Below are 23,680 nucleotides of genomic sequence, written 5' to 3'. Positions count from 1 at the left end.
AAGTAAACTTTTCAATTACTATGGATAGCAAAGCACTACTAAAAAATTAACTTCATCTTTTGGAAAAGAATCTGGCAAATACAAAGTGTTGTATTTCTCTTAATGCTACCAAGTCACCTCCATTTTATTACACTTTTGCACTTATCCATTGAACGCAAAGTTTCTTGCTAAACAAAATAAAGAAGGTTCTTACTTGAATTTCCACACTAGTTTATCAGAATACCAAATCTCTATATTCTTAAGGGAATTTTTTATTTATTTCATTTAAAGTGGAAGATCTCAAAGAAGAATTCCACTACCTTTTAAACCTAATTCATCTTAAGAATATAAAAAGCGACGGAAGATCTCTTTTAAATGTAATGATATAAAGATGTGGTATCTACTTTCGATTAGGAAATAAAGTACAGATTAACAACACAATTTCCTGGGAGTTGTAGAAAAGTACCAGAATTAGTGAAAATCTCCTCTCAAGTAAAGCTCTGTTCTCGTCCATATTCCTCCATTATTTGTAACCTCTGGTTAATCTTTAATTTGTCATGATAAACTTACTGTTGGCTAAGATAATGTTATCAACTCAAACTGTAAATCAGAACAACTGAGATGTGACTTTAAGGTGTTCAACAAAATAATAAAAGGACAACCCTACCTCAGGATTCTAATTTAATTAGCATCAGAGTCTCCATTTCATTAGAGAGAGATTGAAGGGAGAACTGTCTTTATTCCAAAATAATATATTATTTTAAAGAAAACTCCAAAGACAGGAGAACCTTCATTTTTCATATATCTAAATCAAATTTTATATTTAGTTAGGCATTATTAACTTTGAAGATAAATGTCCTTGTTTTCATTGGTTAAATATGAGCTTTCATGGCAAGCAATATTGATGTGAACATTACTATACAGGTTTTTCTATGTTTATAGATCATCATCCTTAGAACAGTCTTAATTTGCCTTTGTTCTTGAAAGACCAAATATCATTTCACTTTTTGAAATCCTGATAGATGGAGTGAACAGTGCTAAATCATAAAGATGAATAAACAATACACTTTCAAGATTTTTACCTAATTTAAAATGTCCTCTTCTATTGCTTTTATAATAAATTAAAAGTCTCTCTTCCACATTTAGTAATTTGTAAAATGATATCTATGCATTTAGATAGAAATTGTTTTTCTAAAATTTTCACGTAAACACATCTTCACTCAGAGAGAAGCCAGAATATAATTAATTATATTAGTTCATTTTTCAAAGTAGTAACTATGCTCTTTTTAGAATTATTTACCCAGTATTATCATTTTTTAAGTTGTAATGAAGTTTTTACTTAACTGTGCATGTTTTATTTATTGCCACATAGTAATGCTTAAATAAATCTGCTTAAAATTGTTGTCTTTAGAAGCTCTACGACAAAATTTTTGACCACTCATTTGATAACAGACTTGTAACTGAACAAGCTATTTTATGTTGATGTGATTGATGTGAGCATTGTTAAAACCAATTTGTTTGAAAATCCATTGGTATTTTATCTAGAGCTATTATTGCAATATCTTCAAGAGTATCTTTAAAATAATAGTGACAATATAATAATAATATTCGTGGACAATATAAAAATAAACAGTGACTGAGGCTTTTTAAAATTTCTGCGCTGCTTGGAAAATAAGGTTTAACTTGCATAAATGTTTGTCATGGAGGTATTTAATTTGCTTTAATGGATGTTGTTCTCCCTATGCCATATGTATGTATTTAAAGAAAATTGTATTAATATATTTATACAATGCAAAAATCTCATTTTCTTCTTACAGATATGGAGTTTTGATATAATTTTAGGTGTTTTAGGCCTCCAAGAGAAAAAAATCAAAATGTGAGATGGGAGCATTTTTGTTTTTGGTGGGGCACAATACCTGAGCGTTCCTAACAAACATGAATATGGGTAACACTGGACTTTAAAGATTACTATATGTGCTTTATTTATGATACATTATTAATAATTTTGTTAAGCATACTTCATCGTTAGATTGTGTCATTGGAAATTTGAATAACTTTGCACATTTTTCACAAACTATACTTAGGTTTAATTTTGTATGCAGTATAAACTTTGACAGCTTAATTTTGACTTTTGATGGAATAATTGTTAATTAACAAGTCTATGTTTCCTAAAATGTTAGTTATATCTTCTAAAATAACCTTATTTTTTAAAAAATCACAGGCAGAGCATGAATGCAGAACATGAAAATGGACCAAGTTCCATTAAAACTGAGGAAAAGGCAAAAAGGTAATATAAAGAGGAGTTTGTGTTAAAACTATTAATTACCTCATTAAAAATAACAAAAAATTAATAGAAAACTGTCTGAAAATTATGTCATGTTACTCTTACTGGTAATTTTGAAGCTAAAATGCATTTTGAGGATGAGAATCTCTAATATAAATAAGTCCACTAATATTTGTTAAAATATGTATTGCTATATAAAATTAGAAAGAAATCTTACCAAAATATCAAAAATTTAAATTTATTTTTTAAAAGTATATTAACAGACTGAATGATCACAATTATTAACATTTCCATACTAATAGTTCTTTTGATTTCTAAGACATATATAATTAAGAATTTGACTCCCAAAAATTGATTAGACTGTCAAAGCACTTTATACATATCACTCCTATTAATAAAAAGTTTTTCCTTCTGCTTTATTAAATGTAAAAACAGTATATATAAGATGCAGGTAAAAATAATTGAGTTGAAAGGGTAGTCTTTTTGAATCAAGTTATGCTTTTATACAGATACATAAATTTTACACATAGTCTAAAAAATACAGGACCTACATATTAGTTGTACATTATATCTTATGATCTCTAAATGCTTATATTCTTTCAAGGAGATTGCCTTCTCTTTTCAGTTGTTTTAAGTATTAGAAAAAAAAAGGACTGCTTTATATATTTCCATTCAGTCTCTCTAATATTGCTTGTAACCTTCCAATTCTCAGAGAAGTTGCAGCTAAAATCCATAACATAGTGGTTAGAAATTATTATTTTTGAAGCTACTGCTCTTATCTAATACCGGTCATATATTCCATAAAGTCTTCTGGAAAGAGCAAAATCTTTTACTTTCTCATGAATGGAAATACAAAAAGAAAGTCTTCCATTAGACTTTGTATATTCAAAGTACTGTAGTGAACATATATTTTTATAGTTACTTTTCCACTGTTTATTCAATTTTTAAATTTCACCAAATGGGATACTTCAAACAAAGGTAAAAAGCTATTCCATTTTTGCATCAATTGCTTATTTTCTATGGAGTATCCAAAAATTCCTTTCAGGAAGCAAAACATTCCCTTTCCCACCTCACAACTTTGATCACTCTACCATTAAATGAAATAGTTAGGTGTCTGTATTTTAATATAAAGAATAGCAACAACAAAAAAATTATGATTTGTCCAGTTAAAGCTATTTACACTATGGGGAACAGATATAATAAACAAACACAATTAAATCAAGTGTGTTTGCTAGTCCAAAACTGTATAATTCCTAATTTTAAAAATAGTATATATACATATATACTGATTTACTTTAAATGTATATTTATCCATAAATCCATTCATTAATTAACTAATACTTACTAAACATTATCTTGTACAAGTGTCTTATTCTCAACACAGAGGACACAAAGCGACCAAGACAAGCAAAAGCCCCTGTCTCATGGAATTGATCTTCTAGTGGAAGAAGTACTGATAAGTGCTATGCTGAAAATTAAATTAATATTGTTACATAGCATGACTGTGGCTTCTTTATATTAAGTGGTAAAGGAAGTCTTCTCTGAGGATGTGATATTTAAGCCGATGTATGAAAAGCATGAAGGAACCAGTCATGAGAAAATCTGGGGGAATTCCAGGCAGAAGGAATAGTTTAATGTGTGAGACTTTAGAGTGTTTGAGGGTAGAGAGAACAGTGTGCTTGGTACACAGTTGATGAGCCAAAGAGAGGCAAAAATGAGATGGGGGTCAAAGAACATTTATGAGGCTGCTACAGTAGTTTAAGCAAAAAAGAAAAAACAAGGTGGCTTTTGTTAGAGAAGAAGTAGTGAAGATGGAGAGAAGTGGATGGATGTCGGGTATGTTTGAAGACAGGGCTTGCTAATGGATTGGCCCTGAGGGATGAAGAGAGAAAAATTGAAAATAAATTCTACATTTGAAAAATAAGAAATGTAGTCAGTGGTGGTGCAGGAGAAGCAGGTTTGGAGGGGAAAAAATCAGGAGTTTGGTTTTAGCCATGTAATGCCTGAGATACCTGTTAGATATTCAAATGGAGATATTGAGCAGACAGTTGTATATAAGAGTTCCAAGGAGCGATCAGGGCTAGACATCAAGATTTAGAAGCCATCAATATATATATGGTATTTAATGTTTTTAAATCACCTGGGAAAAGCCTGTAAGATAGAGAAGTAGGGCTTGATTGAGATCCAAGGCATGTCAATGTAGAAGTTAGGTGGAGAATTAGAAACCAGCAGAGAACCCTGAGGAGTGTAAGGTAACGTAGAGAACAAAAAAACCAATTGGCCATCTGGATTAAATGCTTTAAGAAGCCAAGTTTAAAGTAAAGAAATGGCCGTTGGGCTTGGCAACATGGAAGTTACTGACGATTTTGAAAGGGCAGTCTCTATGAAGTAGTGAAGTCAAAGCCTGATTGAAGTGGATTGAGAAGATACTTTAGAAAAGAAGGTGGAGTCAGTATCTATACACAACTCTTTCAAGGAGTTTTACCATAAGAAAGCAAGAGGAACAGGGCAGTAGCTGAGTAGTTGGAAGTAGATATGGGGTCAAGAAAGGGGTGTGTGTGTGTGTGTGTGTGTGTGTGTGTGTGTGTGTGTGTGTGTTTAGAGAAAGGATGCTAGGGAATATTTATATATGAATGAGAATGATCTGGTAGAAAGGGGAAAACTGATTATGCAAGAGAGAATTTAATTAGAAAAGGCTTTGAGAAGTAGAAGGGTTAGGATTCATAGCTTAAGTTGGAAGGTTAGTTTTTGACAGGAGGAGACAGAACTACAATGGGAGGGAAGGCAGAGTGTGTAATATGCAGATAGGTTGGTAGATTTATGGTAGAAATGTAAGGATGTTACTGTGTGAGTAGTCTTACTTTACCAAGAGGAAATAAAAGTCAGTATAAGGAGTGGGAAGCAGGTATAGGCTGGAGAGATGTGTAAGTAGTTGGAAAGGGGGAACACACACACACACACACACACACACACACACACATAAACATATATATGTGCATATATAAACATAGTCAATGGGGATTTGTATGTAATACACCACAGGAAAAAGACCTATTGTATAAAATATATTAAAGCCATTTTACTAAATATTTTTGAGACATCTTATTTGGAAGACCTGAAACTGAATTCTGAGCTTTTCCAAGGATGCTGATAACAGAGTCCCCTTTCCATAATGTAGAGATTAAGTGAGGACTTCTCAATGCCATAGATACTTCCCATGTTTTGTTATTTTTGTCTACTACAGTGTAAAAGACAGAAACATCTTGTAGCCATTCTAATTCAAAGCTTATGAAAATTAGTTAATGCTTAAAGATGTGTATTATATATTCAAGCTGTCAATTTTCTCAAAACACTATTTTGAGATGGTTTGAGCCCACATCTGAAATTAAAATAAATAACTAAATAAAGGTAATCAGGCTCTAATCGTTTGGTAAAACAATATTTTATTTTGTTTTGTTTTCATATAAAAACATCTGTCGTTTAGGAGAAACACAAGGGCGATATATTTTTTTTTTCATTGTGCCCTGTCTATCCTATAGGAAGGATGTGACTTTTTCGTTGTGCTTGGAGCTTTATTTCTGGATAGGCTGTATGTAATTCAGTGTGTTGGAATTTATACATGCATATTTGTTCTTTGGATTTGATGTAAAATTAGACTGTGAATAATGGAATAAGATTGCTCTCCATTTTTTTCTGTTTTAGCATAGCCAAAAATGTAAAGATATATGTGTACATATAAATATGCATTTGATTAAACTCAATATTTAAATGGCCATATCAAATATTAAATGGTAGATTTGACAGTTGCAGTGTATTCAAAATAAAAAAGTTATCAAAATCTTTGTAGCACAAATCCTAAAAAGTTTATTTAAATACTAAATAGTACATTTATATTAAATGCCTAGATAACAACTGTCTAGGTTGAGACATTTAGTCCCTCAGAGAGTAATATTTGACTAATGATAAACTGCAGCTGAAAACATTTTTTCTTCCTATGATTTTTAAAATGTATCTCTTTGTAACCTGTCATAAAGTTATTTATCATTAATTATGGATTTAGCACTGTACCCATCTACTCTTGCAAAAAGGGGAAAAGATCTGTTTGTGAGAAGGAAGTGCAGCACTGCATTATTTTTTCTCTTTAGTATTACATCACTATTTAGAGCTTCAATATATGCCTTTCACTCAGGTTCCTTACACAGCCTATGTTCTTTTTTCTGGTTGTATCACAATATGGTAGAAAGATAAACACAGTAAGAGGGTGTTTACAACAGAACTGCAATCCTACCTATTATCTACTTCACTATGACAACGAAGTAGTCCAGACTTACTTGAAGGTGGTATTGTTTTCATCTTATAAAATCTACTGTAATATTATGATGTTCCATGTATATTTTCACATGCTGGCATGCTTACAAGTTATAGTGTTATAGAATGCTCAGCTCTCAATGAGGGATTGTTTGCGGTGAATTGCATTACATATGTCATCTATCTATTTGCTGAAAGAATATGGTGTTTAGCAAAACTACCTGCTGAGCAACATAAGATTTTTGTACAAAGTACAAGTTACTAATTATTGTATTTTATTTTTCTATGATTTCCTAAGAGGCATTATCAGGGTCTTACAGATGGAGTAAGCCTGTTTATTAAAATATCTATTAGCAAATAAAAGTTACAGTTCTGGTGGTTGAATTTGTGACTTTTTTATATTGTCGTGTTGATCATATTTAATATAATTTATCTTTTAGTCTATTAAATCTAGATGCTCTTTACATATATTAGTAATTTTGGAGACAAAATCATAGCTGTAATTTTTCACAATAATAGCATTAAGGTCAAGACATAAATTCACATAAGTCACTGTAAATAATTAGTACATATTTTTATAGTGATTTTATATCAGCAAAATATTTTGTGAGATTCAAGTGAATTAAATTGTTCATTGCATAGGTAATACTGTATACAAATTGCAGATGACTGACAGATACACATAATGTACAACTGTCCAAACAGCTTTAGACTATCAATATTTATTCCAAAAACATCCAGTAAATTACCAATCATGGATTTTCTATATTTTTTAAAAGTTTCTGGTAAGAAAATATAGTAAAAGTATCCTGAATTAATCAGAATAGCACTGTACTCACCATATCTCACTCTTCTCTCTTTTATAATTCTTACCACAGTTCCAAAAGCCAGTATGAAATTTAAACTGGTAATAAAGTACTTGAAACTTTCTTTCCTTATACAGGTATCCTAAGAAGCCTTCATACAATTAAGAACCATTTTTAAAGCTTCTTATTCTCATAATAAGGAGACCCAAACTAACTTCTTAAATCAAGTGAAACCAATTTTTATGCTGAGCCTTGAGTGTATTGTTGAGAGCTGTTTCGGTTGGCAAAGCACCAAAACAGCAGATTCAACCATATGAAGTATTCACTTTTTTAAAGATTGTTAGTTTCAAAACTGACATTTTCTAGATTATTGAGTAGATTGTGGGTTTCATGACCACTATTTCATCTCTAATAATAAGAAGCCAACATATCAACTACACTTATCTAAGATAACTATTTACTTAGCTAAATTTTTGTAAGAGAATTATGTACCTTAAGATAACTATTCACTTAGCAAATTTTTAAAAAAGAATTATGTTATCTGCTTAAATTGACTGAAAAGTTGGATATCCAATCTCTCCATTTCATTTCCAGTGTTCACCAAATGTTTTGTACGAAGCAAAAACAGAACTCAACCTAGGGGCAGAAAATATCCACTCCAAACAGGAAAAATTGTCTGTACACTAAAGTTTCCTGAAACATAAGATTTCTACTTAGCTCTAAGGAAAAAAAAAAAAGTCAAAATCCGGCTGTAAGTACTTAGCTTCCAACTTTTATCAAAGTGAGTCACAATACCCAGACACACAGAAAAGTAATTAATACCTCACTGTAAATTCAGTGTCAGAAGTTAAAGGACCACATTTAAAAATCTTACCCATATAATAAAAATTGCAGGACAAAGGAAGATAGGAAATTGTTTATTGAACACCTACTATGTGCCAAACATACACATACCTCTGTTACCTACTTATTCCTCAAAACCACCAGATGAGATATTTAGTGTCTTTTTGAAGGTGAGGAAGCTGAACAATAGAGCAGCGTTAACTGGCCTAAGGCTACACAATAAGGCGGAATATATTTCCATACTCCATTTTTTCAAGGACATTGGTAAGTAAGTTCTTTTGGATACACAACTATAGGTTTTTTTTGTTTTTGCGTTTTGTTAGTTTTCATCTTTCAACAAGAGTCACTAGCCCAGAACATTTTTTTTTCCATTGTAAAAATAACAGAACCGCATTTGAAAATTTGGAAAATAAAAATGCATCCCATGATCATGCAGATACAATCTTTCCCCCATTATTACTTTTATATAATTCCTTCTAGTCTCTTTTTTCACCCTGCTAATCCACTTAATAGGCCGAAATTGATAAGCCAAAGAACAGGTAGGGTAGTAAATATAACACTAGGTAGCTGGAGGGGGTAAAGAATCTCATACTCCTGGCTAACAAAGGAGATAAGTCATTTACTATTACTATAATACCCCAGAGCAATTTAAGAGGGTGGCTAACTTTAAGCATTGGGACTACAGATTCCTGACCACCTGCCGATTTGATTCTGGGGACTGTACTCTAATCGCAGGGGATTATGCCTCGTGGAAATCTCTTCAGGAGATCAGACACCTCAGAAACCAGGTTCAGGCAGACTTCCTTTGCCGAATAATGCCTGTGAGTTTATCTCCTCTCCTTGCCCGCACGAACGGTTTTGCTTCTCCAGGACTCCAGGGTCTCAGGCCTAACATCCTGTTAAAGGGTGGATGCGATGGGCAACCAGGCAATTCTGGCGTACTTCTCGCCCTAGAGCTCATAGTCGGGTCCCGCAGTTGTCGCCACCGCGCTGCGCCCATGCTCGACGTCGACGCAGACTCCTCAGCGCTCTGGGCGCCACAAAGCGCGCCGCTCCCTCTGAGCTGACTTTCCCGAGAGGGCGGAGAGACCATGCGGCGAGAAAGGCCCGAAGCCAACGCGGACGCCGAACACTTCCCAGCAGGCTGTGCGCAAGCCTACAACTCCCATTATGCTCCACCGGGGAACAGCGCGGCTCCTCGCTGGGAGGCGGCAGTTCACCCCTTCAACCTCGCTTACACTTCTTCAATACTGCTCGCTATGCCTCTGGCATTTGGGGGAGCTCTTCAGTCCCTTAACGGGAGCACTGCGGCTGACGCGCTGAGACCTGAGGAGGCGTGGCTCCGCACCGGAAAAACCTCCGGTTGCCCGGGGAACGCCGCGCACCACGGCGCCTGACCCGCCACTGATGCTTGGGCTGAGCCAGAGGCTACCCCTTCACCGAACTTGCGGAGGCGGCTTTGCTCAGGCCCAGGAATCCTTCTTGTGGAGGCCTAGAGAGGAAGGCTGAGGGACGCCCGGACCATATTCCCATTGCAGAGAGGGATACGAGCGAGTGCGTCCATTCCTGTTCTTCAGCAGCTCCCGGGCCCGCAGGACTAATCTCAAAGACCAGGTATCTCCCCAACCCCAATTTTTGTACCCAGCGCCACCCCCCAGTCCCCTCCGCCACCAATTTTAGAATTGCTCTTCCTCATGGTTTTCACTCCGTGTGCTGGTTTCTAATGTGTGAGAACTAGAAAAGAAGAAGTGGGCTATGGACCCCAGAAAACTCATGGAACTGCTTTGGGTGAATTTTTGTTTGATTGGATGGTTTTAACACTACCCGATTTGGGCCTCTTTGCTGTGTGGGAAGTATAATTGAAATTTCATCATCAAAGACTGAAAGCTGAATAAAAATATTTATTGGGGGTAGTGAGAGTGTGCTATAATTCACTCTAGAAACATTTTTAAAGTTACAAAGTACCATTCATGGTGTTTTCTTTGCTCGACCACTCTCTCTGTGTAGCCTACCTTCCAAGCTCGTAACTATGGGTAACATCCTAATTCTTCAGGACTTTTCTGGCAACAAGTTAAAAAAAAAAACTTTACAAAGCAGATTCTGGGACTTCCCTGGTGGTCCAGTGGTTAAGACTCCTCGCTTCCACTGCAGGGGGCCCGGTTCAATCCCTTGCTGGGGAACTAAGATTCCCTCGTGACGCCTGGAGGGGCCAAAAGAAAGAAAGAAAGAAAAGAAAAAGCCGTTCCTCAGATAACAGCCAAGAGAATTTGATTGGCTGGTTTGCAGAGAGAGGAAAACAGTAAAATAAGAAACTGGAAAGGTAGATTGGAGCCAGATTGTGAACAACTTTAAAAGCTATGCATGGAAGTTTAGACTTTATTCTAAAATCCTGAAGTTCTCAATAGTGACTGTACATCAGAAACACTGTGTAGCTTTTTAAAATACAGATGCCCTGATTCCATCTTCAGAAATACTAATCCAGCTAGCTGATTCCAGTGTGCAGCCAGGGTCGAGAATCATGGCTATAGGAGTAGGTTGCTACAGAAAACTTTCACTGTATCTCCTCCTGTGCACTTAGGACATGGTTAATGAATGTCCAGTGACTTAAGTTATCTTGTTTCCTTATTTCATGCAAGCAAAAAGTAAATTTATAAAGATGTATAATTACTAAGAAATAGAAGCATATATAAGGCTCTATGATAGTTGTTTATAAAGCAACTTCAGTAAATGTAATTATATCTCTTAGAACAACTGACTTTTATTTTATTATTTTTTTTTACATCTTTATTGAAGTATAATTGCTTTACAGTGTTGTTAGCTTCTGCTTTATAACAAAGTGAAACAGTTATGCATATACATATGTTCCCATCTCTCTTCCCTCTTACGTCTCCCTCCCTCCCACCCTCCCTATCCCACCCCTCTAGGGCTGATCTCCCTGTGCTATGCGGCTGCTTCCCACTAGCTATCTATTTTACATTTGGTAGTGTATATATGTGCATGCCACTTCTCTTTTAAATTGCATATCCCACAGTATTTCAATAACAAGCATCAGGTGTTTGATAATCCATGAAAAAGGGGACAGAAAATCACAATCCGATGTTCTATGAAAAAACAAATATTCACGTATCAAGCTTTTTACAATCAATGCTTTATTGTAGTTGCCCAGAGGGAGATGATATGAGAAGTGGTCATATTTTTTAAAATCTATTCAAAATTGTATGGGAATTGGAAAACAAGATATAAACCGATATCAATATGCTTAGTACAATTAATAACAAAGTGAGTAATAGCAAATTTACCTTGAATTAAAATGGTCTGTGTGAATTGTTTCATGATATCCGAAGGCTAACTTAAAGTAGATTCTACAGATGTCTATCCCTAAGCTGAGATTTAAAGGAATGGGTTGAGTGAGATTTGAATCTCCAACACAAGGAGAGAAGTCGATTCAAGCGGCACAAATGGAGTACCTGAAGTCAAACCCATCCCTTGGGTAAGACAACTGTGGCCCCATGTTTGGGTGGGGCGCTTTACCTTCTCTTTCCTGCACATCATTGGAATTCAGTTTTGAAATTTCTGTCCATAATGATCTCTGAAGGGGCCTAAGCAAAACTAATGATGCAGCCACCTTTCAGATGCAGTTGTCTTGGAAGCTTCTTATTATTTAGGTTGCTGAATCCTCATCCTTCAAGGTATGGTCTTGCCTTTTTGGTGTGGAATAAAAAATACTGAAGGAGCTGTAAGATGACAAGCTTCTGGAACCTTAGATGGAGATGAGAATAAATCAATTAAATGAAACTGATATTTAGAGGGTTTTTTGTTTTGTTTTGTTTTGTTTTTTAAGAGAACTTTGAAAATGGTGGTTTGGAGAGTAATAGGAAATGTTTGGAATACAGGTGTATTGTAGTTACTGCTGTAGCAGTCCCTGCAGCAGTTGAGGGCTGGCAAAAGTGGTATCTCTCTTCTCCCACCACATAATAATGTTTTGGGAGGTGGGGGTGGTGATGGACCCAAAGGAAGAACCTTTGGAAAGTTTCATTTGGAGACCTGAAGTCTAAATCTAACAGTACCTTAGAAGGGTATGAATAGCCATAAAGTTATCACATAGCCAGCAACGCATCATCAGCAGTTTTATCGGACTTCAAAATGCTTGTGTTTGGATTACTGATGGAGTTTTTTTGAAAGTTTGCATTGGAAGGATTTTTTTTTCCAAAGAAAGAATTGATAAACAAATGAACACTTCAGGGACAAGTTAACAAAGAAACTTTTATGATATTTGAGAAAATGAGATGAAAATGTAAGATTGGTATTTACATTCATATTCTTTACTAGTACACTAGTTAAAATTCTTTTAAAATGATACTTAACAGGATAGTTCATGTAAGTTATAGTTTCAAAGAAACAGGTATTTATTAAGGTTCAAATTGTGTGTGTGTTTTATATACAACCTTCTTCCCAAATGGATTTGTGGTGACTTACAAAGATATACGTAAGGACTAAGGAAAAATTAAGATAAATATATCAGTTAGGATTTTTTGTTTCTTTTCATAGAAGACATAACCTAAACTGGATATAATCAAGCAAAGAAACAAAAATGGTGAATTTAATGTTTATTACTTTGTATTATTGCAAACTACAAGGGGACTGGCTTTAGAAAAAGATTTGACCAGTGGCTCAAATGATGTAGCCAAAATCTCAGTTATTCTCTGTTATTCTGGTCTGCCTTCTACTTTCTAAGCTTCAGCATCAGGCTCACATGAACGCCATTGCCCATCATTGTTCCAGATTTCCAGAAAAGGGTGCAAATATTCTCAAGTATCACAAATGGCAGACTCCACATGATTCTGAGTTTAACCACATTTTCTTGTTAAGTATTATATGTTACGATGAGAAATGTCCAGTTACTTCAAGGGCATTATTGTGTGTTGCCAGGTGTTATTATCCGCCAATCTGCATTTCAGTTAAGACTCCTTTCTGGTAATCAGCTTAAACTCTGTTTACTAAATGCAAAGCTACATTGACATGGTTTTCACAATATCACTGTGTCTTTAAATTCTGAAATTTGGGATACATATGCTCATATTTTCTATTCTTAAGGTGCCTGTGGGTAATATATCTTTTTTTTTTTTCCCCTGACTTGCAGCTGGTTTGTAAATACTTGACTCACATTATGGGATTGCTAGACAGACTTTCAGGCTTGCTTGGCCTGAGGAAGAAGGAGGTTCATGTTTTGTGCCTTGGGCTGGATAATAGTGGCAAAACAACAATCATTAATAAACTTAAACCTTCAAACGTAAGTATATTTATTAGATACTTTGTGTATTTTCTTTTTTTTAAAGGACTGTTTTTATTTTTTATAATCCATTATTTTTTTTTTATTGGAGTAAATTTGCTTTACAATGTTGTGTTAGTTTCTGCTGTACAATGAAGTGAATCAGCTATATGTATACCTATATCCCTCCCTCTTGAACCTCCCTCTCCTGCTTCTCCCACCATCTAGGTCATCACAGACAACCAAGCTGAGCTCCCTGTGCTATACAGCAGGTTCCCACTAGCTATCTATTTTACACGTGGAAGTGTATTTATGTCAAACCTAATCTCCCAAAAGTCGTCCCACCCTCCCTTTCCCCCCATATCCACATGTCCATTCTCTACGTCTGCGTCTCTATTCCTGCCCTACAAATAGGTTCATCTATACCATTTTTCGAGATTCCACATATATGCGTTAATACACAATATTTGTTTTTCTCTTTCTGGCTTACTTCACTCCGTATGACAGACTCTCGGTCCATCCACGTCACAAAGAACCCAATTTTGTTCCTTTTTATGGCTGAGTAATATTCCATTCAATATATGTACCACATCTTCTTTATCCATTCATCTCTCATTGGACACCTAGATTGTTTCCATGTCCTGGCTCTTGTAAATAGTGCTGCAGTGAATATTGGGGTGCATGTGTCCTTTTGAATTATGGTTTTCTCTGGGTATATGCCCAGTAGTGTGATTGCTGGGTCATATGGTAGTTTTATTGTCAGTTTTTTAAGGAACCTCCATACTGCTCTCCATAGTGGCTGTATCAATTAACATTTCCACCCACAGTGCAAGAGGGTTCCCTTTTCTCCACACCTTCTCCAGCATTTATTGTGTGTAGATTTTTTGAGGTTGGTCATTCTGACTGGTGTGAGGTGATACCTCATTGTAGTATTGATTTGCGTTTCTCTAGTAATTAGTGATGTTGAGCATATTTTCATGTGCCTCTTGGCCATCTGTATGTCTTCTTTGGTGAAGTATCCATTCAGGTCTTCCACCCATTTTTTAATTGGGTTGTTTGTTTTTTTGATATTGAGCTGCATGAGCTGTTTATATATTTTGGAGATTAATCCTTTGTCCATTGTTTCCTTTGCAAATATTTTCTCCCATTCTGAGGGTTGTCTTACCATCTTGTTTATGGTTTCCTTTGCTGTGCATAAGCTTTTAAGTTTAATTAGATCCCATTTGTTTATTTTTGTTTTTATTTTCATTACTCTAGGAGGTGGGTCAAAAAAGATCCTGCTGTGGTTTCTGTCAAAGAGTGTGTTTCCTGTGTTTTCCTCTGAGAGTTTTATAGTATCTGGTCTTACATTTAGGTCTTTAATCCATTTGGAGTTTATTTTTGTGTATAGTGTTAGGGAATGTTCTAATTTCATTCTTTTACATGTAGCCGTCCAGTTTTCCCAGCACCACTTATTGAAAAGGCTGTCTTTTCTTCATTGTATGTTCTTGCCTCCCTTGTCATAGTTTAGGTGACCATAGGTGCGTGGGTTATCTCTGGGCTTTCTATCCTGTACCATTGATCTATATTTCTGTTTTTGTGCCAGTACCATACTGTCTTGATTACTGTAGCTTTGTAGTATGGTTTGAAGTTGGGTAGCCTGATACCTCCATCTCCGTTTTTCTTTCTCAAGATTGCTTTGGCTATTCAGGGTCTTTTGCGTTTCCATACGAATTGTAAAATTTTTGTTCTATTTCTGTGAAGAATGCCATTGGTAGTTTGATAGGGATTGCATTGAATCCGTAGATTGCTTTGGGTAGTATAGTCATTTTTGCAATAATGATTCTTCCAATCCAAGAACATGGTATATTTCTCCATCTGTTTATGTCATCTTTGATTTCTGTCATCAATGTTTTATAGTTTTCTAAGTACAAGTCTTTTGCCTCCTTAGGTAGTAGGTTTATTCCTAGGTATTTTATTCTTTTTGTTGCAATGTAAATGGGATTGTTTCCTTGATTTCTCTTTCTGATTTTTTGTTGTTGGTGTATAGGAATGCCAGAGATTTCTGTGCATTAATTTTGTATCCTGCAACCTTACCAAATTCATTGATTAGTTCTAGTAGTTTTCTGGTGGCATCTTTAGGATTTTCTATGTATACTATCATGTCATCTGCAAACAGTGACAGTTTTACTTCTTTTTTTCCAATTTGTGTTCGTTTTATTTCTTTTTCTTCTCTGATTGCTGTGGCTAGAAATTCCAAAACTGTGTTGAGTAAGAGTGGCGAGAGTGGTCATCCTTGTCATATTCCCGGTCTTAGTGGAAATGCTTTCAGTTTTTCACCATTGAGAATGATGTTTGCTGTGGGTTTCTCCTATATGGCCTTTATTACGTTGAGGTAGGTTCCCTCTGTGCCCATTTTCTGGAGGGTTTTTATCATAAATGGGTGTTGAATTTTGTCAAAAACTTTTTCTGCATCTATTGAGATGATCATATGGTCTTTATTCCTTAATTTGTTAATTTGGTGTATCACATTGATTGATTTGCATATATTGAAGAATCCTTGCGTTCCTGGGATAAATCCCACTTGATCATTATGTATGATCCTTTTAATGTGTTGTTGGATTCTGTTTGCTACTATTTGTTGAGGATTTTTGCATCTATGTTCATTAGTGATACTGGTCTATTTTATTTTTTTTGTGATATCTTTGTCTGGTTTTGGTATCAGGGTGATGGTGGCTTTGCAGAACAAATTTGGGAGTGTTCCTCCCTCTGCAATTTTTTGGAAGATTTTGAGAAGGATTGGTGTTAGCTCTTCTCTAAATGTCTGATAGAATTTGCCTGTGAAGCCACCTGGTCCTGGACTTCTGTTTGTTGGAAGATTTTTAATTACAGTTTCAATTTCATTACTTGTGATACGTGTGTTTATATTTTCTAATTCTTCCTGGTTCACTCTTGGAAAATTGTACCTTTCCAAGAATCTGTCCATTTCTTTGTGCTTGTCCATTTTATTGGCATATAGTTGTTTGTAGTAGTCTCTTATAATCCTTTGTATTTCTGCGGTGTCAGAAGTGATTTCTCCTTTTTCATTTCTAATTTTACTGATTTGTGTCCTCTTTTTTTCTTGATGAGTCTGGCTAAATGTTTATCAATTTTGTTTATCTTCTCGAAGAACCAACTTTTAGTTTTATTTATCTTTGCTATTGTTTTCTTCATTTCTATTTCATTTATTTCTGCTCTGATCTTTATGATTTCTTTCCTTCTACTGACTTTGGGTTTTCTTTGTTCTTCTTTCTCTAGTTGTTTTACGTGTAAGGTTAGATTGTTTTGAGACTTTTGTTTCTTGAGGTGAGATTGAATTGCTATAAACTTCCCTCTTAGAACTTCTTTTGCTGCATCCCATAGATTTTGGGTTACGGTGTTTTTGTTGTCATTTGTTTCTATTTTTTTTTTTAATTTCTTCTTGATTTCTTCAGTGATCTCTTGATTATTTAGTAGTGTACTGTTTAGCCTCCATGTATTTGTATTTTTTGCAGTTTTTTTCCTGTAACTGATTTCCAGCCACATAGCATTGTGGTCAGAAAAGATGCTTGATACTATTTCAGTCTTCTTAAATTTACTGAGGCTTGATTTGTGACCCAAGATGTGAACTATCCTGGAGAATGTTCCATGTGCACTTGAGAAGAAAGTGTATTCTGCCACTTTCAGATGGAATGTCCTATAAATATCAATTAAATCTATCTGGTCTATTGTGTCATTTAAAACTTGTGTTTCCTTATTTATCTTCTGTTTGGATGACCTGTCCACTGGTGTAAGTGGGGTGTTAAAGTCCCGTACTATTATTGTGTTACCGTCGATTTCCCCTTTTATGGTTGTTAGCGTTTGCCTTATGTATTGAGGTGCTCCTATGTTGGGTGTATAAATATTTATAATTGTTATATCTTCTTCTTGGATTGATCCCTTTATCATTATGTAGTGTCCTTCCTTATCTCTTGTAACAGTCTTTATTTAAAAGTCTATTTTATCTGATACGAGTATTGCTACTCCAGCTTTCTTTTGATTTCCATTTACATGGAATATCTTTTTTCATCCCTTCACTTTCAGTCTGTATGTGTCCCTAGGTCTGAAATGGGTCTCTTGTAGACAGCATGTTTATGGTCTACTTTGGTATCCATTCAACCAGTCTGTGTCTTTTAGTTGGAGCATTTAATCCATTTACATTCAAGGTTATTATCGATATCTGTGTTCCTACTACCATTTTCTTAATTGCTTTGGGTTTGTTTTTGTGGGTCTTTTTCTTCTCTTGTGTTTCTTGCCTAGAGAAGTTCCTTTAGCGTTTGCTGTAAAGCTGGTTTGGTGGTGCTGAATTCTGTTAGCTTTTGCCGTTGAATCTGAATGAAATCCTTGCTGGGTAGAGTAATCTTGGTTGTAGGTTTTTCTCTTTCATCCCTTTAAGTATATCCTGCCACTCCCTTCTGGCCTGCAGAGTTTCTGCTGAAATATTAGCTGATAACCTTATGGGGATTCCTTTGTATGTTATTTTTTGCTTTTCCCTTGCTGCTTTTAATATTTTTTCTTTGAATTTAGTTTTTGTTGGTTTGACTAATATGTGTCTTGGTGTGTTTCTCCTAGGGTTTATCCCGTATGGCACTCGCTGTGCTTCCTGGACTTGGGTGACTATTTCCTTCCCCATGTTAGGGTAGTTTTCCACTGTAATCTCTTCAAATATTTTCTCAGACCCTTTCTTTTTCTCTTCTTCTTCTGAGACTCCTATAATTTGAACGTTGGTGCATTTAGTGTTGTCCCAGAGGTCTCTAAGATTGTCTTCAATTCTTTTCTTTCTTTCTTCCTTATTCTGTTCCTTGGCAGTTATTTCCACCATTCTGTCTTCCAGCTCACTTATTTGTTCTTCTGCCTCAGTTATTCTGTTATTGATTCTTTCTAGTGTGTTTTTCATTTCAGTTATTGTGCTGTTCATCTCTGTTTCTTTGTTCTTTAGTTCTTCTAAATCTTTGTTAAACATTTCTGTATTTTCTCAATCTGTGTCTCCATTCTGTTTCTGAGATTCTGAATCACCTTTACTGTCATTACTCTGAATTATTTTTAGGTAGGTTGCCTATTTCCTCTTCATTTATTTGGGCTTGTAGATTTTTTACCTTGCTCCTTCATCTGAAACATATTTTTTTGTCTTCCTTTTTTTTTTTTTTTTGATGGGTGGGATTGTGTTCCTGTTTTACTGGTTGTTTGGCCTGAGGCTTCCAGCACTGGAGTTTGTAGGCTGTTGGGTGGAGCTGGGTCTTGGTGCCGAGATGAGGACCTCTGGGAGACCTCACTCCAATGAATATTCCCTGGGGTCTGAGGTTCTCTGTTAGTCCAGTGATTCGGACTCAGAGCTCCCACTGCAGGAACTCTGGCCTGACCCCCATCTTGTGAACCAAGATCCCGCAAGATGTGTGGGGCAGCAAAAAAAAAAAGAAAGAAAGAAAAGGAGCAGAACGATAACAAAGAGTAAAAAATAAAATTAGATTAGAAAACTAACAGATTTGTTAGAAAGAATAAAAATATAGTTGAAACAACAATGGAAGGTAAAACAGAGCCACAATAGTAAGGAGAAAAAGAAAAAAAAAATCCGGAAAAAGCCTTGGCTGTGGGGCGTAGGGAGTAGGCAGGGGCTGGTTTCAGGTGGGGGCGGGGCCTATGCTTAGGACCAACAGAGCAGGAAAAGGCCCTGGAGGTGCTGGGTGGGTGGGGCGGTGAGTCTTAGGCTCAATGCAGCAGGAGGAGCCTCAGCAGGAGGGGCCCAGGCAGTGCCTCTGGCCTTGGAGGGTGGAGGACCTGGTCCAGGACCCCAGCAGGCTCACTGGGCCCTAGTGGGCAGGGGAAGTGCTAAGCATATTCCCCCCAATCCTCTGATCCTGGAAGGACCCTCCCCATTGGCCTCTCTTCTTTTCCCCTCTCCCTCCCTCTTATGCCCCTGGGACCCACACAGCCAGAGGAGATCCCGGAAGGCAGAGGACCAGACCTGGAAGCCCAGCAGGCTTCCCGGGGCCAAGTGGGCGGGGGAAATGCCCACAGTGCCTTCCGTGATCCCCTGGCCCCAGATGGTCTGCCTCTCCTCCTCTTTCCCCCTCCTCCCTCCCTCCCATTCTCCTAGGACCCACAAGGCTGGAGGGGGCCCTGGAGATCAGAGCACCAGGCCTGGGAGCCCAGCAGGCTTCCCGGGGCCCAAGTGGGTTGTGCGGAAACGCTGGCTGCACGTCCCCTGATCCTCTGGCCCCAGAGGGCCCCTCCCTCCCGCCTCTCCTCTTCTCCCCTTGCCTCCCTCCTATGCTGCTAGGACCCACGCTGCCCGGAGGGGGCCTTGGAGCCCAGCAAGCTTTTTGCGGCCAAGTGGCCAGGGCAAAGACCTGTCGCACTTCCCTGATCCTCCAGTCTGGAAGGGCTCCTCCCACCCACCTCTCCTCTTCTTCCCCTCACCTCCCTCCTATGGCTCTAGGACCAACGGGGCCTTGGAGGGTGGAGGACCCTGCTGAGGAGCCCTGAGGGCTTCCCAGGGCCCGACTGGGCAAGGGAGACGCTAGGTGTGCTCTCCCTGATCCTCTGAGCCCCCCCACCCCGAAGCTCCCTCCAGGCATGGGAACCCCTCCCCTCTCCCACCCACCCCTCAGGTGCACCAGTCCTGTCTGGCCTCCACTTCTCCTCCCTGCTCAATCCCCCCTCATGCTACCCAGTTGCTTGGGGGTTCCTCCCATCTCCTAGGGCATTGAGGTCCCCCACCAGTGTCCAGCAGGCACCCTAGTTGTGGAGAAACGCGAACTCCGCGTCCTCTCCTGCCACCATCTTGACTCCACCCCCTGTATTTTCTGCTAAAGAAAGATAAGGCAGGATTATTTTGTTTGCCATTGTAACTTCATTATCATGTTATGAAATCTTGTCAAATTCGTGGTACCTTAAATTAATAAGTATCAGCCAGCCATAATTTGCAGTGTATTTTATGCAGGTAGGTAGGTAAATCTTTATTATTTAAACTGGAGTATTTTCCAAATGTCTTTGCTTCTCAGATGATCTTCACAAATTTGTGGAATTTACTTTCAGGTAGCATTGCCTTCTTTTTGGCTCTCTCTTTACAAGAAGAGCAAAGCAAAGGGAAAGGTGAATCATTTTTATAGGTTCTAGGATAATTAGACAGTTTCCCAGGAGTGTGGTATGCATATCAGTAGTAGCAAGCAAGATGACTGAGTCATTTACATAGTAAGTAATGGAACATATTATTTTAATAACTGAAATATATATAAAGCTAGCACATCTACCACATAATGCATGAGTTACAGTTAGGTTCTGCTGCATATAAAGAAAACCCACATAACAGTGGACTGCATAAGATACTTATTTTTCTGTCATCTAAATAAGTCCAGAAGAGGTATTCCAAGGCTGGTGTGGCAGCTGCATGGTCCAGGCATCTTCCATCTTTCTGCTTTGATATCCTTAGTGCCTGGTTTTCTTCAAGATCCTCAGGATCTCCACATGGCCACTTTAGTTAACTATCTTATCTATATTCTAAATCACAGGGATGAGAAAAGAACAGGGCAAAAGAATAAGCCTTCTTGCTAAATAAGCCCTCTTTAAAGAGCTTACCTAGAAGCCCCAACTGATGACTCTTTTACCTCATTGGCTGAGGCTGGATTTTTTTTTTTTAGGCAGGACATATTGCTGCCTCCATTAGTAATAGGGGTCCTGTAAGTATGAAAGAAGAGGAGAGTGGATATTGGGTAGACAGCTAACATTTACAGTTGTAAGTACTTTTATCTAGGTAAAAACCATTAGTCAATCAATGAAAAATGCTGAGTAAAAATTAATATAGACTGCATACAGACAGAACAAAAATTAGGAAGCTGGTACTCTTAATGACTGAATGGCTGGAGAGTGGGAAGCATTGCTCCTAAATATGGTAATTGAAGGTGGACTTCAGTGCCTCCAAACAGTGCTTCAGGTTGAGCAGAATGAGAAGCCTTACTGCCTTTTTTTTTTTCTTTCTCCCAACGGCTTCAGTTATACTTCTGTTTAGTTCGAGATTGCTTTGGAATTACAAAAATGCCATTATTTCTTTTCTTCTGGTCATCATTCCCTTCTTCTATGTGAGTGAGTTTGCCATGTGAAAACAACTAACTGCTGGTGTATTTTCAGGTGGGAGTTTGAGGCAGCCGTGATAAGAAGTTGAAAATGGATTTGCAAAGCAATTTAGGTGTTTTAAGGGGCTCCCCAGCCAAGCTGGAAATCAGCTGAGATATACATGCTGAAGTCAGGCAGAGATAAAAGCTAGCAGTTTTATTGAAAAAGGTGATTGTGGAGGGCAAGGTTTAGGTCTGGCCAGAGGACTTGCTAACACTCTAGGTTATGATTCGTGTCCCAAAATTCAAGCTTTCCTACGCAGGGAAAGATCCTGCTCATCTAGGTTTACTGCATGCTTAAGAACAGGTGAGAATGCATGGTTTCAAGAAGCATGTGGCTCTCAAAGAGACAGAGACAAAGAGAGAGGCAGAACCAAGGATGTCGGTTTCCATTTCATAAACTGAGAAGTCAAAGAAGTCTCTTTTTTTTTTTCCCCTATGAAGAGGAATAAATTTGGAGAGGGGAGACAGAGTAACTAGAAGTATTATTTTAATGGATTTCTCTCTATATAGAAGCAGAGAAAAAGAGATTCTTCCCCAGTAAGGAAAAGAACAGGTCAAAAAGTCCATATACATTGGAGTCTGTCTCCTGACCTAGGTGATTATGAGAGATTTCTTTAACAGTCCTTGAGAGGAAGATATAGCATCCTACCCAATTGAATGGGGTCTGAATTGAATTTAGAGAATGATGGATGTATGGTAAAAACAGAACCACGTGCAGCTGTGCTTGGGTCCATAATTAGTTCCATGGATCAGCTATCAGCAGATCAACCTGGGCTAATAGTTAAACTTAGTGGCTGGTGACCTGCACTTCTGCAGGTAAGGCTGTGAGCAAGATTATAAGGAAATTCTTTAGGTAGGGTCCTTTAGGTCCTATCCTATAGGAAATATTTCCATTTTTCTCCACGTGAAGGAATATCCTCAAAAGTAATTTTTTTGTAAAAGTAGTCTCAAATAAGTACAAAATGATTGAAACCAGAGCCACAGTTAATAGCCCCAAAGTGGACCAGCCCCCCCAGTGCCTACTATACTCAACTTGGCAGAAATGTCATTCAAAGAACAAAACAGAAATTACATTATCTTTTTCCATCATCCCCAACAGTATAGTGATCTTCTGTCCCAAGACATGGTTATTACCGTAGGGATAATCTTTGATATGGGTGGGAACAGCTTTCTTCTCTAAACATTATTGGTCATTTGTTTGGGGTAGAAGGGGAAGGAGGCAGCATGAGCTCAGTCCATCATCTTGAAATATTCTAATATCCCAATTTCAGACTAGTCCTGTGAAAGTTCTACTAACCCTGCCTAACACACCACATTAGTCAGGGAGAGTCCTCAGGAAAACCTAGGCTTGCAGCCAATAAGTAAGACTTTTTAATTAATCTTGTTTTGCTTTCCAACATACCTATCTCTCTGCTACCTCTGATGAATTATGGAACTAGCCTAGACTATCTCCAGGGCTATTATTAAGGAAATAGCCTAATTTCTGACACCACTTCCTGAGCCTTAATCTTTAGCAACTATCCTGTCTCCTGAGAACAATTGACCTCTACAGCCTGAGAGCAGAGTAAGTTGCTTTACTTTAAAAAAATTTAAAAAACAACTTGGTGACAGAAGCCAAGAGGACACTTGAAATGGGACTTCTTAAAAACCCCAAAACCTCTGTCATTCAGGCACAGATATAACACTTGCTTCCTCCCTACCTTTGAACTCAAGAAAAGTGTCTTGTGAGCTTACATCCACTATGAGAAATTCATTATTTTTTTTTTTACATCTGTATTAGAGTATAATTGCTTTACAATGGTGTGCTAGTTTCTGTTTTATAACAAAGTGAATCAGTTATACATATACATATGTTCCCATCTCTCTTCCCTCTTGCGTCTCCCTCACTACCACCCTCCCTATCCCACCCATCTAGGTGGTCACAAAGCACCGAGCTGATCTCCCTGTTCTATGCGGCTGCTTCCAACTAGCTATCTATTTTATGTTGGGTAGTGTATATATGTCCATGCCACTCTCTCGCTTTGTCACAGCTTACCCTTCCCCC

General features: G+C 37.4%; 1 protein-coding gene across 6 annotated transcripts in view; it reads left to right on the top strand.

The window, feature by feature from the left end:
• The first annotated feature begins 9,401 nt into the window (after nt 1–9,401).
• The window catches only part of ARL6 (ARF like GTPase 6), a 78,927-nt gene continuing 64,648 nt past the window's right edge, over nt 9,402–23,680 (top strand). For 3 of the 6 annotated variants that reach the window (XR_012331557.1, XR_012331556.1, XM_019923286.3), the window contains exons 1-2: nt 9,408–9,834; nt 13,361–13,510. Coding sequence is in view for 2 of the 6 variants with exons in the window: in XM_019923286.3 (XP_019778845.1) it covers nt 13,388–13,510 (123 nt within the window). In the remaining 4 variants the exon portion in view is untranslated. Of the gene's footprint in view, nt 9,835–13,360; nt 13,511–23,680 lie in introns of all 6 variants that reach the window. The other 3 variants (XR_012331555.1, XM_073804370.1, XR_002173949.3) reach the window with 2 other exon arrangements.

The sequence above is a fragment of the Tursiops truncatus genome, chromosome 4 (genome assembly GCF_011762595.2).
Source record: "Tursiops truncatus isolate mTurTru1 chromosome 4, mTurTru1.mat.Y, whole genome shotgun sequence".
NCBI lineage: Eukaryota > Metazoa > Chordata > Mammalia > Artiodactyla > Delphinidae > Tursiops > Tursiops truncatus.
Note: the sequence above shows the minus strand (reverse complement) of the source record. Positions and strands in the feature narration are given on the sequence as shown.